The following is a 15,417-nucleotide window of genomic DNA, read 5'->3' as shown; positions in this document are numbered from 1 at the left end:
GCAGTCTCTGGATGGTCCATCCTTTCGTCTCAGCTCCAAACTTTGTCTCTGTAACTCCTTCCATGGGTGTTTTGTTCCCAATTCTAAGAAGGGGTGAAGTGTCCGCACTTTGGTCTTTGTTCTTCTTGAGTTTCATGTGTTTTGCAAATTGTATCTTGGGTATTCTAAGACCGCCATGCTTTTTACGTGGGTGCTGAGGACTTGAACTTGGGTCCTCATGCTCGTGTAGCCAATGTTCTACCCACTGAGCCTCCTCCTACCCCTGTCAGCATCGTCTGTGTAGATCTAGGAGTAGAATCACTGGCTCATACGGTTACCAATGGTAACATGGTTATGAATGGTTTGAGGAAGCAGGCACAGATATGAACAGGACTCTGGAGCGGACTCCCAAGATGCCACTGTTGCCTGGTGTGGTGCGAGCACAGGACTGTGGGTAATAGGCTCTGTCCTTGGAGCTTCTTGAGGTACTGCCGTGCTGTGTGACCTTGGTGAATAGCCTACCCTCTCTGTGTCTGTGTGTCATCTCCTGGGTGCTAGTGCCTGGCTAGTGTAAATATAATGGAAGGTGGCGAGCCTGACAGGAGAACATTCCCTCAGCCCACCCCTACAGCTCCCAATAGTGAGGATCTTGAAGCCTTCCACTCAGTGTGCTGCACTTTGGAGAACTTGAGTGGAAAAGGTGTGCCATGTTCTAAGTGCCCCCCCCCTCAGTGATACCCCCAAAACAGCAGCCTCCTCATGGATAAAGCAACCAGAAAAGCAGTAGGGAAAGCAGTAGCCTAGGCCCGGTAGGGCAACATTTATCTGGCTGAGTGCCAGCAGGAGGTCATTCCCGACTGTAACAGGGTGGCTTTGCAACCCTCTCTCTGCAGGAAGCCTCTGATTCTTCAAGGCTGGTGTGGGATATTCCAGTTAGAGCCAGAAGCTGCTATCTGAATCCCATGTACTCTCCCTAGGAGTAGGTTGGTTGGAGTGGTTTGTGAGTAGCTAGCAGCTGACTGGGGGTGGGGTGGGATGGGGTGGGGTGGAACCTGCCAGGGAGCAGGGGACACAAGGCTCCAGGTGTGCAGGGGGAAGGAGGGGAAGAGGGCTTTATGGGTGGTGGATGTTGACAGGGGTAAAAGGCTCAGGAGTGGTCCTGCCTCTCCCCAGCAGAGCATTGCCCTCCTCTCCCCACAATTCCTTCCCAGCTAGAGGGAGATCCGCTGCTTTCCTTGATGGTCATGGCTTCTGGGACAGTCTTTCCTGCTGATTGGGAGAGGAGAAGGGTAGAATGTCCAGGACTGACTTGCCAAATGGCACCGGAAATGTAGGATCTTTTGCAGAGTCCCTGACCGACAGGTAAGTGGTGAAGTGGGTAGTAGCCTCAGTCCCGGCCCCTGGGAGGCCAATTCAAGTCCTCCTGTGGTAGTGATGATTCAATTTAGGCCGAGGAGCCATCGATGGAGGGTGGTCGGCCACCCTCCACAGACTCCCTTTGGTCACATGCAGTTGTGTCTCCCGGTGGCCCTCCTTTACCGGCTTCTGTTGATGCCCTATGCTGTCAACCTGTGAATAATCCCACCTGTGCCATTGCATCCTTCCTGGGAGCTGCTACAGATTAGGTAGCCCAGGCACCACCCAAACTCACCTGTCAGGATTCCTATCCCAAAGCACAGCTCCACTGACCACTAGAAGCACTGAGGCTGAGGGAGAACTCAGAGCCATCCTGGCTCTGTGCTGCCCACAATGGCATGACCAACACCACACACACACACACACACCCCAAGCTGGGAAAGGGACAGAGACACGACACACTGTTCCTAGCCAGACTTTATTTGGTGGCTGTGGGCCTAGCGTGACGCTGGGGACCTGGGCTCTCCCCAAGCCTAAGTTGGATACTACAGGATCACAGCTCCTACTAGGTAGCGGGCCATCACAGAGGACGTAAGTAGAGGAACAGGCCTGTCCATCGGAGGTGGGCCCTGCTGGGCCTCAGCTATTCAGAGTCGGGGACGCCAGAGGCGGGAAGCTGTGGATGGAAGGTTGGCCCGGGAAGCCATCCCTACTAACCTTGACCTCCTCTGCCAGGTTGAGTCAGGTGTGAGGAATACCAGGGGATGGGCCGCCTCTGTGCCACACAGCAGGGGGAAGTACCAGTCCTTTGATGAGTATATTGAAAAGACAGCAGTTTACCAAAGTCTCTAGAAAAGGGGTGTTGCCCTTTACAAGAAGGGGCAGGGCACGAGAGTAGGGCTTCTTAACAGGGAGGGGTCAGTCTCGGCCGGAGGTGCACCAGGCAGCTGTAAGCAGGAGAGAGAATAGTGGTCAGTGGTTGGGTTTATGGGGATGAAGGCTGGGATGGCTGTGGACAGAGAAGCCTTGAGCAGAGTACTCCAGGCCAGGCTCTGTGACCCCAGGCTCCTCCCTCAGGCCCCGTAGGGAGGTCTGCGGTGAGCTTTTCGGGTGAGCCCCCATGTGTCCCTGTCTACACACCAAGCCTTGGGTCGGGAGCTTGCATCTGGACTGGGATTCCTGATAGGAGCAAGAAGTCCCTGTAGGCCTGGGAAGCCTTTCTCTGAGGTTGGTGTGGCCCCATTCTCATGCGGTTTGTCCCCAGGCCCTCTACCTGGCACGGAGATCTGGGAGAGTGCTTCAGGCTGGCTCAGCGTGTCAACCTTGACGTGTCGGAAGGCCTTGCACACAGGGCTCTGCAGGTGCCTGCAAGCCGGGAGCACGGGTTAGTCCAGGAGGTGGGGATGAGGGGAGCTTTGGGTGTGGGCCCAGGTCTAGTCCTGCTCTGTCCTGGGAGAGAGGCTGTGACCTTGTGAGAAGCCTTTGCCTCTAGCCTGCCTACGGGAACAGGGTTAGACCTCTAGCCCTGATCTTTCCCGTCCTGATCAGCTGCAGCAGCAGGGGACAGCACTGTAGGAGCCTCTATGCTCATTTTGTCCCGAAGTACCTGGGTTCTTAGTCCCAAGGCCCTGAGTGTTCACTGCAGGGAAGAACAGGGGCAGAAGTGACACCCTCTGTCCTTGTGTGTTAGGTTGTACATGGGAAACTAGAAACCTCTGCAGTACTGTGGCTCCATCTGGGGAGGCCAGTGGGGTGCCTGGGCTGTGGTGCTCTAAAGCAGCCTGTGGCCAGGCCCAGGACGCTTAGCAGCTTTACCGACAGCAAGGCTCCAGGACCCAGTGCCTGATGACACAGGCAGGGAGGCTGTGGGGAAACTGAGTCAGTCCTTAGAGCAGAGACTTACATATACAGTGCCATATGGTGAGCCTGGGTCAGGGGTCTCAGTGTCTCAGAACCTGGCTGCTACTGTATGAAAGGCCCAAGCTGACCAGGAAGCTGGGCTCTTCACTGTCCTCCCCACCCTTTCCTTAGGTCAAGAAACAGGAGCCTAGAGGCAGTCAGCCCCACCTGCTGGCATGGGGTAGGGACAGGGCTGCACCAACCTCTTCCACTCCTCCTCTGTCTCCCAGAACTCGTAGATGACGAAGGTTAGGCCATCTGCCATCCTCACCGCGGCAACACTGTGTGGAAGTGACATGCACATGTGTGTCCGGCTGTGACTGCCTATCGTATGTCACAGCCCCCTTAGCCTCTCTTCCCACTAGTCCTCCACGGGGCAATGGTAGCTGGAGACATCAGAGACCACCATGACTCCAAGCCTCCGGGAGCATCCGGGCCACCTGGCTTGGCACCATGGTCCACAACGAGAACAGGGTTTTAAAAGATGCGTTTAAAACGCCTGGTTTTGAGGGGTGGGGAGATAGGTGCTCAGTAGAACGTGACTGAGACCTAAGTTCAACCCCCGAGGATCCATGTGAACAAAACTGGAGATCCTGTCTTGAAAACAATGCTGGGGCCAGGAATATGGCTCAGCAGGTAAAGGAGCTTGAAGCCTAGCCTGATAGCTTGAGTTTGATTCCCAGGACCTACATAGCGGAGGAGAGAACCAACTCCTGAAGTTTCCTCTGCCCTTGTGCTGGCTAGGTTTTATGCCAGCTTCACATAAGCCTGAGTCACCTGAAAGGAGGGAGCCTCAAATAAGAAAATGCTTCCAGAAGGCAGTATGCTTGCCTGCAGGGCGTTTTCTTAATCAGTGATTGATGGGGGAGGGCCCTGTCATCCCCCGGCTGGTGGTCCTGAGTTCTATAAGAAGGCAGGCTGAGCAAGCCCTGGGGGAGCAAGCCAGTAAGCAGCACCCTTCCTAGCCTTAACACCAGCGCCTGCCTCCACGTTCCTGCTCCGACTGCCTTTCATGATGAACAGGGATCTGAGGTGCAAGTGAGAGAAACTCTTTCCTTCTCAAGTTGCTGTTGGTTATGGGATTTCATCCCAACAGCAGCAACCCTAACTAAGACAGACCACACACCCTAACCCCTGGTACACACACAAGCTGGACATTCATCTCAGGAACCCTCCCCCCGCCCCCCATTGACCTCTGACCTACACACACAGGGATGTATGCATACAAAATACGTGGGTTTTTAAACCAAAGCACACAGCCTGTGCCTTAGTCTCTTTCCTGCCTTTTGCTCTTAAGACAACCCTAGGAAGCCCAGACCGGAACTAAAAAGAGGTACTCTCCCAGAATCCCAGGCGTGTCACTTGAGTGACCCAGGATGTAGCAGTGGTGTGACCATGTGGGTTCTGGTGGAGTCCCTGTCCCCACCAGCTCCTCCCGGCCCCTGGATGCCTTTCTTTCTCACATGTGGCTGAAGTGCAAGGAGGGACTCTCTTTAGGGAGAAGGCTGTGAGGGAACCCTACTGCTGCTCCATCATTGGTTTGTTATGCACCAGCCTAGAATCACATGCAGAGCTCGGGGTTCATGAGTGGATGGGGTGCCAGGTTGCCAGCCTCAGTCTATGCCAGCCCGTGCAGGTGCCTGCTCTGGTCTCTCTCTCTAGGCACAGCAAAGGCTACCATGAACAGTTGGGTCCATAAGAGTGTGGCTCCCACAGGACGATCACTGCCAGCCTGGTGACTGCCTTTGCCCCGCTGATGGTGGCACGGCAGGGCAGGTGTGGGTATTGGAGGACACAATAGGAGGAAGCCTTGTGCGCTGGTATATCCCAGGGTCCCATCCTTCAAGAAGGACTGGGAGGAGGGGCAACGAGGAAGGCCCAGGTGAGGAAACAGGGGTGCCTGGGGTACAGGGTGTAGTTCCCCTTCCCTCTCTTCCTTTAAGAACCATCATTGCGGGCTGGAGAGATAGCTCAGTGGTTAAGAGCACTGGCTGCTCTTCTAAAGGTCCTGAGTTCAACTCCCAGCAACCACAAGGTGGCTCACAATCATCTATAATGGGGTCTGATGCCCTCTTCTGGCATGCAAGTGTACATACAGATAGAGCGCTCATATACATTAAAACAAAATCTTTATCTTTGCCCCCATTGTCAGTCAAACCACCTGGCCTGAGCGTGTGGCTTCTCCCTATAACCCCACTATTTCTCAATCTATTTTCACAGAGAAGACAGGACAGACCTGGCTCCCAATGACACCATTTCAATGCACACCCTGTGGCAGCCCTCCTTAGGCCTTTCACCTATTCCTCTGTCCAGTCAAACCACTGTCACCCTTTCTTGATATTGACAATGTACAGACCCCTCACTGGTGCCCACAGTCCCCTGATCTGCCTTGCTGAGCTGCGCAGGGTAACAGGTCAGGAGTGGTAATGGCAAGCGACCTACGGTCTAGAAGACACCCCTCCTGGAGGCTGTAGAGAACTTCTCTCCTCAGTCAAGCGGGTACTGACTTGAGTCAGGCTCTGTGTTCTATAACAGTGGTCACACTGGGTGAGTGGAGTGCGAACCAGGGTGGCCTCAGCCAGCACATCGTTCTGTTTACCCTTCCTAACAAACTGCTTGCTGAGGAAGCCCAGGCCTGGGGGTGAACTCACCCACCACCTCCTACAGCTGGCATGGAGCTGAGCCCCACTTTCTAGGGTTCCCTGCCATATTCATCCCCTAGGGAAGGGCTGGCTCTGCCACTCCCCCCACCTGCCCCCTGCCAGCCAGAGACCTTGGCCTCCCTCCCCCCCCCCCCGCCTCCCCCCCCAGTGCAGTAAGCGCTTTACTTACTGGAAGCAGTTCTTTTCTTCAGCCGTGCTCCGGAGGTACTGTCTCAGGGAATCCAAGAACTCACTCAGCTGCTCAGGGCACACGGCCATTTCCTGCCGGACCAGCTGCAGGTGCTGTGAGCCACAGTGGACGTAAACATGCATGCCAGGGCCTTCCCCAGCCACGTGGGCATCATTTCAACCCCGGCAGCCTACGCCTCGCTTCGGAGGGGTCACAATAAAATAAACCCACTACACTTTTTAGTCTTAGTTGTGAAAATCAATCAGCTAAAGGTGACAGGCCCAAATGGGTCAAGTCCCTGTGGGGTCCCCACAAAGAGGGCAGTAAGTAAGAAGGCTGCAGGGAGCCCCACCAAGAGGCACAGCCAGGGACCAATAGGCCGCTTTTCTGGCAAATGCACCGCCTGATGACTGAAGGGGTCAGATGGGCCAGACGCTTACTCAGAGCCAGGTCTGATGCTTTTTTATCAGAGTCTCAGCTAACCATGCTCCTCGGGGAGGGGTGGGCAGAGAGGTGGGCAGAGACATGGAGTCACCACCTCAGAGAGCTAGAGGAACAGGTCAGAGGAGAGGGGTGGAGAGGGTCTCACCATGTTGGTGCCTTCTTCATCCGAGAGGCGCTGTTGCAGGTCAAACGAGAGGGTCTGGAACAAGACGGTGATGCATAGGATGGAGGCTACCTCCAGAAAGGCTCCCAAGACCACACTCAGGGTATGGGGTACCACACACCTGGAGAGTTACAGTCCCTGCCCTGGTGTGCCATGGGTTCTGAGATCTCCCAGGCTGGAAGCAGGGTTCCCAGGGCCAGGCCTAGTGGACAGGCTACTTAGTTCCCAGGTATAGAGAGGTCTCAGAGGGGACCCTAGAACCAGTGAGCCAAGGAAATGGCAGAGAGTTCCTTATGGTCCAGGCCTCTGAAGTACTGGAAGGTTCAGAGACCAAGATGGGCCCAAATAAACTTGGCAAATGTGGCTGGAGCCATGAAATCTTAATAACAGGCACCCCGGGGTCCCCCAAATTGGGACAGTGTTTTAGCCATGATTTGATAAGAGCCCTAAGACCCCCTAATGTGTGTACTTCACCCCTAGCAGTGACCTTGGGTTCCCCATAAACCCATGGTATACACAGGGTGGCCTGCACGCTGCCTCCCCCAAAGCCCTGAACTGAAAATTTTCCACTTACATCCTATTTCCCAGCCTCCCTGGCCAGCTGCTGCCTGATTGTGCTTTGGGAACGCAGAAGCCATGCCAGCTCTGCGGGTCACCAGTACCTGGTGCCCGAGCACACAGTGATATTCAATCATTACATCAGAGCCCAGAACCCCGGGCCCCAAAGGTTCCTCAAGAGGGCTAAGCAGTAGAGTCTGGTCTGGGTTTAAACCATGTCCCTTCGCCAACTGAAAAAATCCATTCTTCCTTCAGTGTGGGTCTCCCAAGAACCACAGTCCCGGTGCCTGTTTACCCTCCCAACCGGCACGCGTGTAAGCAAGCAAGAGGCACATCCACTGTTTAAAAAAGCAGCTGCAGATGGGCCGATGGTTCTCAAATGATTGAACAAGGGCCTACTCCCTGAATCGCATCCCCGGCCGTGACTGACTTCTTGTCCACACATCTCAAGAAAGCGCCCATTGGACAAGATGTGTTTGCAGGTTTAGGTTTGTTTCTCTCACTTAACAGGCACTCGGGCGGCTACTGGAAGGCTGGAGCCCCATCAGGGACCCTTTGGCCTCTCCACAGTCAGATGGAGAGAGAGCCCAGCAGCACCCAGGATAAGCCCACCGCCCTCCAGGCACAGTTGGAGGCGGTGCTTGGCCACATGGGGGCGGAGCCAAGAGCAGGTTTGAATTGGCCCGTGCTTGTGCTTAGGCCAATCAGAGACCTCGGAGGATCCCGTCCCATCTCCAGGACGCCTAGGTGCTCCTGGTTACCAGCAAGCTTCGTTGTTAGGGCGACCGGGGTGCTAAAAATAAGCTTCAAAGCGCCTCCCTCCTGGGGCCCCCACTGAGTTGTTATGACAACCGGGCACAAGGTCCCCACCGCGCTGCTCTCACCCGGGGCAGGAGGCTTAAAAGAGGTGTGGGAGGGGTGACCCTCGCTTCAGCCACAGCCCTGCAACTGGCAACACATTTATGGACTGGATTGCCTCTCCTCCCATCAGACTGCCTTTCCACTGAGAAGGCCCATGGCTCCCTCCCATCCGTAGCTCAGAATGAACACCCAAGCCCCACTAAGTACCAGAGCTCATTGCCAAAAAAATACAGAAAAGCTGAAGAAGTGTTACCTGAATCTCGGGGCTCTGACACACCTGTCGCTGGGTGTAGGCAGGTGCGGGGGAGTCCTGCGCGCACATGTGTGGTGAATTTGGTAAAGGATGACTAACAATGCTAACGGGGCTAATGTTAGATGCTAACCCGTACAGCAGGCTCTAACCTGAGCCACCGGTGCCTTTGGTGAGGAACAACTGTCACCAGAGCAGGACGTTCAGGCTTAAAGAGGGCAAGCCACGAACTCAAAACCAAATAGCAGAAACGCAGCTCTAACAGAGGCACCCTTGAGCCTACTCATCTGCAAGCCCCTTTGAGAGTACTGTGGGTCACATACTGTCCGTAGAAACGTCTCTGTAAAGGCTGGTCTGCTCCATACTCCAGCACTATATTAAGTCGTCAGTAGTTTCCAGTTTGGAACCTGCCCTGGACCATCGTCCCTGGTTCCCTCTTGCACCTGCTTTTTGCCTTCGGTCTTGGAGCCAGTGTTCTTGGCAACATCCATAGCACAGACCCCCGGGGTTACTCTCTGTGCCTGGGTCACTCTCTGCTGCCTGCCCTCCCACAGACAGTGGCCCCTCTGTCTGCCTCTCTACAGCCCACAACCCACCAGGGCGGCTCAGCTTCCCAGCAAGCTCTAAAGTGGGTAGGGCTGGGAGAAAGGTGAGATGGGGTGGGGCGGGCCTACCTTGCTCTCCAGTCTTCCAATCAGCTCTGCCAACCGGCTTATCTGGCCCTCCAGCCCATCCTCCTTTGGCTCCCCCGTGGCTGAGAAAAAAGAGACCCTGGCGGTGGGCGGGGCCGTCCCGAGGGGGCAGAGCCCCAGCCCCAGTCTAGGCCCCAGGGCAGATTACTCGGACCCCCTTGGAGGGCAGTGCCCACCGGTGCTCTCTCACCCACAGGCAGGCTCTTCATCGGCTCCGGGGCCACAAGCTTGTGGTTGGGGATGTAGGGAGGAGTGGGGCCTCCGGAGCGGCTCTCGTTGACGGCATGGCTGGGTTTGCAGTGGTCCTGTCTGCATTGCATGGAGGAGAAACGGGTTTGATGAGGGCACCTGTGGGACCACGACTACCTCAACTGCCTTCACCGGGCACTTACAAAAGCACTGACCATGTCCTGAAATGTGCCCGGACTGCCCTGTGGGCCCCGAGTCTGCGGGATGGGCAGAGGGGTCTTCATTTTCTCCGAGGAGGAAAAAAACCATCATGCCAGACTCTAGAGCCCAGGCGCCTGTGCCCCACAGGCTCATTTCTATGGCGGAGGTAAAGCTAGGCCAGGCGTCTATCTGGCAGACCTCATAGTTCATAACTTCCGGCCAGAACAGGCTGAGCCCATGCTGAGGAGACACTATGCATCTTCCTCCCTTCCTATCTCTATAGAGGCCACTGTGCTGTGGATAGAAGACCTGGTTTTGTGTCAGTGAGACACCCCCCCCCGCCCCCACACACACCTAAACAAGGCAGCAAGAAAAAAAAAAATGGAGCCTGGCCCGAGCCAGACTCAGCTCCTCTTGCTCGTGTATCCTTCCTCCGTGCACACGACTCAACAGGCATGCTGCACTCCTAGTGCAGTGACTGGCACCCAACAGGGTCTCCAAAACTGCAGGGTGAGCAGCCAGTTCCTTAGGCACAAAGGGGGCCTTGCAAAACTAAGACTTACCAGTCAACAGAGTGTGTGGCTGACACCCCCACACATTGCCTCTGAACCCTTAAGTCCCTTTTTTTGAAATCTGTCTTCTGTGACCCCTGAAAACTTAACAAATCTTTCTCTGCTCAGCTCCCTCAGTGAGACAAGGCTAGTGGAAGCTTTGAGCTGTCAATCACAAAGTCTGTACAAACCAGCAACCAATTCAGTGTCCCTCAGACCATGAAGGGTTGCGTGGGAGGCCCCTTAAGCAGCAGGGTCTGCATAAAAGCTCTTCCTGGAACACAGCACCCTTGGGGGTTGTTCCAGGGCGGTGACACAGGGTAGCCCTGGGAAACTCGGGGCCTGGAGCCAAAAGTGTTGATATGTGGGCCAGCGTGAGATGTCTGTGGGCGTGGAGCTGGTTTTCCATCAAGACACATCACCCACTCCTTCCACTGACACCCCAGGGTTATCTCCTCCCAGTGGGGACAAGTGAGTGGAACCACACAGGGTAGGAAGGCAGTCAGGAAAATTGCCCAAGGCTGCTATCTGTCTGCAGCAGGAGAAAAAGGGCGAGTTTGATGAAGATGATAGATAAGAATAAATTAATAAAGGGAAAGCTGTCTGTTTCCAGAACGGTGGCTGTTCGACACTGGGGACTCGGGATCACAAGGCTACCCACATACGCAGAGTCATGAACTGTACTGCCAGGTGCTGAGCGCAAATATATTTGGCAATGTCGTTAAGAGCACCCTCACAGTGGGTGGAGGTCCTCACTGGCCAAATTTCACCCCCTCAAACCCTACCTCCATAGCAAAAAGAACATCCTGGTTATACTGTGACTCTGCCAGGCACACTGGAGTTGCACACAGAGAAAGCCAAGGCCACAGGTCTGGGCTTCCAGGCACCTGCCCACCTGTGTATGGGTCCCGTTTCTCCTTCACTGCTCTGAACAGACAGGAGTGTGCTCAGCTAGCTATAGGGACGGGAGGGGAAGAGGGCGCTCAAAGTTGAGCAAGCCCTTCTTAGCTAGAAAGACTAAAGTGTCCCTGTCCAGATACCAGGCACAGAGCACCCACCGTGTCCATGAGGAACATCTGGGTGCTTGCCAGCGTACCTGGAGACCAAAAGAGCAACACCGTGAACTCCATCCATCCCTCTCCATAGAGCCTCCTTTAGTATTAGTTTGGTCCAGCCCTACCTTCAAGAGTTCCCTCCCCCTCCCCAGATCTCCAGGTAACAAGGGAACCCTTGGAGACCCACAGGGTTTCTGACAAAAAGACACTTCCCTCAGATACTTCACTTTTGACATGTGGCCTTGTGTTCCCAACCTGCAGCCAGATCCCACTTCCCAAACTGGTTTCCAGTACGAGGAACTAACCCAGGCAGCTGGGCATTGTTGTGTGAGAACAAGAACTATGGTAAGATCTGCGGGCCTCAGGAGTGCATGTCCCATACCAGACATTCTCCTAAGCACATCCTGTCCCACATAAGCCCCTTGACTCGGGTGCTAGGTCCCAAGTTTGTCCTCAGATTGCAGTTGGAGAAACTGGGGGAGCACACGGAAAGGTACCCAGATCTGAGGGGCACAAAGAGTCAGGCTGCCGTGAGTACCCCAACATGCCCCACGGACAAACCGGATCTGGCTGGTCTGTTCTTCGATGGCTTCTACAGCACTTTCCACAGAGCTGAGCAGCGACTGGATCTGATTGGCTGTCTCCTTCAGGAGGAAGCGGGTCACAAACTGGTCCACATTGCTCCCACCTTCATACACCTGGGGGCATCGGGAGAGAACTGGGATGTGAGTGGGCTCAAATGGCTCTCAGTTTGCACGGTGGGGCTCTGAACTTTCTCCTGCATCCCGGAAGCTGCAGGGTATACCAAGCAAGGTCCCCATCTCCAGAGGCCAAAGGTGGAACTCTTTTTGTTTCATTTGGATCATCTCTGCAAGTCCAGAGAGCAGTGGTACTATCTTACATCTTACCCCTTGATGACCAGAGAGTATACTGGGCATAAAGGAGGTAGCAGTGTGAGAGCAATAATAATAGTGACACTGGTGTTGGTGGACCAATGATGGTGAAGACGGCAATGGAGATGCTGGTGATGGTGATGTGGTGGTGGTGGTGGTGATGGTGATGATAAGGTTGCCAATGGTAAAGATAGCAAAAGAGATGTTGGTGATGACAATTTTAATGGGGGGGGGGTAGAGGNGATGATGTTAATAAATGGTGATGCCGACGATATTATTGATTATGATGATGGTAATGGCGATGTTGATGATGGTAAGGGAGCTGGTAATGACACCATCAATCACGGATGATGGTGTTTTGGTTGCTACAGTAGACAGAGAGCACCAGGAGAGATGGCCTCTGCTCCCTTCTTTCTTCTACAAGAAAAATTCTTTGTGCTCCCCGAGTCTTCACGCTGCCAATCAGACAACTAACTGAAGAGAATTATGTCCGCAAGAGGGCTAAATGGCTCCTCAGGCAATCCCCCAAAGCCTGTGCTCAGGAGTGGGGGACAAAGCAGAGAGGTGGGCAGGCGCACATGGTGAGGAATGAGCTCTGGAGAGAGGATGGCAAGGGGTTCTCCTGCAGGCTCTGGCATTTGGTGCATGGCCGAGCCTCTCCTGGCAAGACCGGCACTGACATCCCTTGCTGTGATTCCTGCCTCTGCAGAAGGTTGCAGAGGTGGGAGAAGCTTGACCTCTTAGCATCAACGGAGTACAGAGGTAACCAGCACTGGGGAGAGGTGCTGGGACTCAGTGGCGGAGACTTCTCCCTCTGGAGCCGCCCCTCCCTCTGCATGCTGGAACGCTGCCCAGTCCCTGGCAAAGAGAGGCTCCCAAGGAAAGCAAATGAAACTATCCATCACTCTGACTGGGAATTAATTAGCAATAATTACACATTGGGCAACATGCAGGGAGACAGAGAGCCTGAGGAACAAGGCGTGGGGGCGGCACAGTGAGGGTACACAAAGGTGGACATTCTGTCCTGAGGCTTGGCTCCGGGCCACTGTGGGTACAGTGGAGAAGACATCCTATCCCGAAGTACAAGCGCCTTCTAGCTGCCTTTCTAAGAATCTGGCTACCCATGGCCGCCTGATGAGCATGGTGACAGAACATAGCCAAAACCACCATCACCACCTCCACCACCACCACCATCACCAAAACCCTAAACCCACAGGAGAAAGGCAGGCTCTGGGCAGGACAGGAGTGGGAGGTATGTTCACAACAAACCGACGCGGGCCTGGCTAAATACAATAAATGTGAATTCCAAACACAGGCCACCTTTTGGGGGCATTACCCTTTCCTCCCCCACCAAGAGTCAAGAGAGAGCAGCTCCTCAGCGGGACGGTCCGGAGGGCTGTTCTGCACGCCCCGTGGCAAAGCCATTCGCAGGAGCCACCCAGAGCCTTGTAGGACACTCAGATTTGCCAGATGGCTCTACAGACAGCCATTGAGACTCTCCCCTAACGCCATGCTTGAGCCACAGGGAAACATCCCCTAAGCGGGGAGCTGTAGGTGAGCAGTGGCTTCAGGGGTGAAGAAGGAAACCTATTAGCCACTAACAGTTCACTTAGATTTATTTATTTATTACATGTGCATGTGTGTGTGTGTGCTTGTGCCATGATGCATGTATGGTGGTCAGAGGACACCCTGTGGGTCTCTCCCTTCACCACGCGGGTCCTGGGGATTGAACTCAGATCAGAGCCTTAGGTTTGGCTGTAAGCTTCATGACCAGCCGAGCCATCTCGATGGCCAGATTAAATCAATAAACTGCTGAGATTCTATCTTCCCGTCTCAGAATTCCCAAGGTGAACAGGACATGTTTTAATGGCCTAAGAACAGGAGTGAGGATGTTTCCAGAGATGTTTCCTCTGTCTGTGTGTGTGTGTGTGTGTGTGTGTGTGTGTGTGTGAGTACGCGTGCTTGTGTGTCTGTGTTTTGAGACAGGGTCTCACTGTGCAGTCCAGGCTAGCCTACTTACTCTTGCTATGCAAACCATACTGGCCATGAACTTACAAAGACCCACTTTGGGTGGCCTCTGCCACCCAAATGCTGAGAGTAAGCGTGTATGTCACCACTCCCGGCTTCAGAAGCCACTGAATAAAATAAAAATGAAGATTTTTTTTTTTATCTTCTAAGCCATAATCAACGAAGCAGAGCAGACAGTCAAAAAGAAGAGCGTGAAAGAGGTGAAGAAAGACCGGAGCTGAGGAAGAACAAGAGCCATCAGCCGAGACGGAACATTCATTACGAAGAAAGGCATCCACAGTCCCCCCGGGTGCAGGCACCATTCTGGAGCTGATTAAACAAGAGGCAGCCGGGGCGCGCCCCATCAGAGCAGCAAAGGCTTTGCAGAGAGAAGCCGGAGCAGAAGGTTCTGCAATCACCCTCAATCAGGCAGACAGGGCCAGCTGCAATACTGCCAGGACGACAGAGCTTAAATGAGAAAACACGGCAAGAGATAAGGAGGCTGAGGACTCCGTGTGCGGCCAGGCTGTTATTACATCCTTTGGGGCTGGAGCGGGGGCCGTCATGAGCCTTGCTAACCTTGGGGACAGGGACCCAGCTGTCACATAAAGCGGGCCAGCTGAGTATCAAGAGGTTTCAACTCTTCATATTCTTTTCTTTTCTTTTCTCTCTCTCTCTTTTTTTTTTTTTTTTTTTTTTTTTTTTGAGTCTGTGTCTCTGGCTGGCATGAAACTCCTAACAATCCTCCTGCCTCAGCCTGGGGAGTAGCTAGAAATGGCACATTTGTATCACTACATCCGACTTGTTTGTATTCTTTTTAAGATGTATTTTTATGTGTCTGCAGGTGCCCTTGGGAAGCCAGAAGAGGAAGCAGGCGTTCAAAGGGGTTATGAGCAGGGAACTGAACTCGGGACCTCTGGAAGAACAGCAAGAACACTTGTTACCTGCTTGAGTTCCTGTCCTGACTTCCTTCAGTAATGAACAGTGATGTGGAAATGTAAGCCAAGTGAACCCTTTCCTCTCCAACGTGCCTTTCTTTGGTCATGGTATTTCATCATAGCAACAGAAACCCTGACTGAGACACATCAATAATCCTGGTACCCAGGAGCAAAGGCAGGTGGATCTCTGCGAGTTCAAGGCCACTTAGGGGTTTGTGATAAGACCCTGCCTGAAAAGAAAAATAAAAAAATAAATAAATCAACACTCTTAAAAATCACGGGGTGGGGGTGTGTGACTAGATGGCTCAGTGGGTAAGAGCACTGACTGCTCTTCCGAAGGTCCTGAGTTCAAATCTCAGCAACCACATGGTGGCTCAAAACCACCTGTAATGAGATCTGATGCCCTCTTCTGATGTGTCTGAAGACAGCAACAGTGTACTTGTGTATAATAATAAATAAATCTTTGGGCTGGAGCGAGCAGGGACTGAGCGAACAGAGTTGACTAGAGCTGACCGAAGTGAGTGGGGCCCACCAGGAAGAGCAGAGGTC

The 15,417-nt window shown here is 53.8% G+C and overlaps 1 protein-coding gene across 2 annotated transcripts in view; it reads right to left on the bottom strand.

Moving 5' to 3' along the window:
- Positions 1–1,798: 1,798 nt before the first annotated feature.
- The window catches only part of Necab2 (N-terminal EF-hand calcium binding protein 2), a 25,581-nt gene continuing 11,962 nt past the window's right edge, over positions 1,799–15,417 (bottom strand). Inside the window, exons 6-13 of one of the 2 annotated variants that reach the window (XM_021170366.1) lie at positions 11,592–11,728; positions 9,225–9,343; positions 9,017–9,096; positions 6,656–6,709; positions 6,067–6,179; positions 3,438–3,515; positions 2,609–2,700; positions 1,799–2,282 (exon numbers count right to left, since the gene is read on the bottom strand). In XM_021170366.1, coding sequence (XP_021026025.1) covers positions 2,254–2,282; positions 2,609–2,700; positions 3,438–3,515; positions 6,067–6,179; positions 6,656–6,709; positions 9,017–9,096; positions 9,225–9,343; positions 11,592–11,728 — 702 coding nt within the window. In that variant the 3' untranslated portion in view covers positions 1,799–2,253. The remainder of the gene's footprint in view (positions 2,283–2,608; positions 2,701–3,437; positions 3,516–6,066; positions 6,180–6,655; positions 6,710–9,016; positions 9,097–9,224; positions 9,344–11,591; positions 11,729–15,417) is intronic. The other variant, XM_029480338.1, reaches the window with a different exon arrangement.

This window comes from Mus caroli, chromosome 8 (assembly GCF_900094665.2).
Source record: "Mus caroli chromosome 8, CAROLI_EIJ_v1.1, whole genome shotgun sequence".
NCBI classification, from domain to species: Eukaryota; Metazoa; Chordata; class Mammalia; order Rodentia; family Muridae; genus Mus; species Mus caroli.
This window is presented reverse-complemented; position numbering and strand designations above follow the sequence as displayed.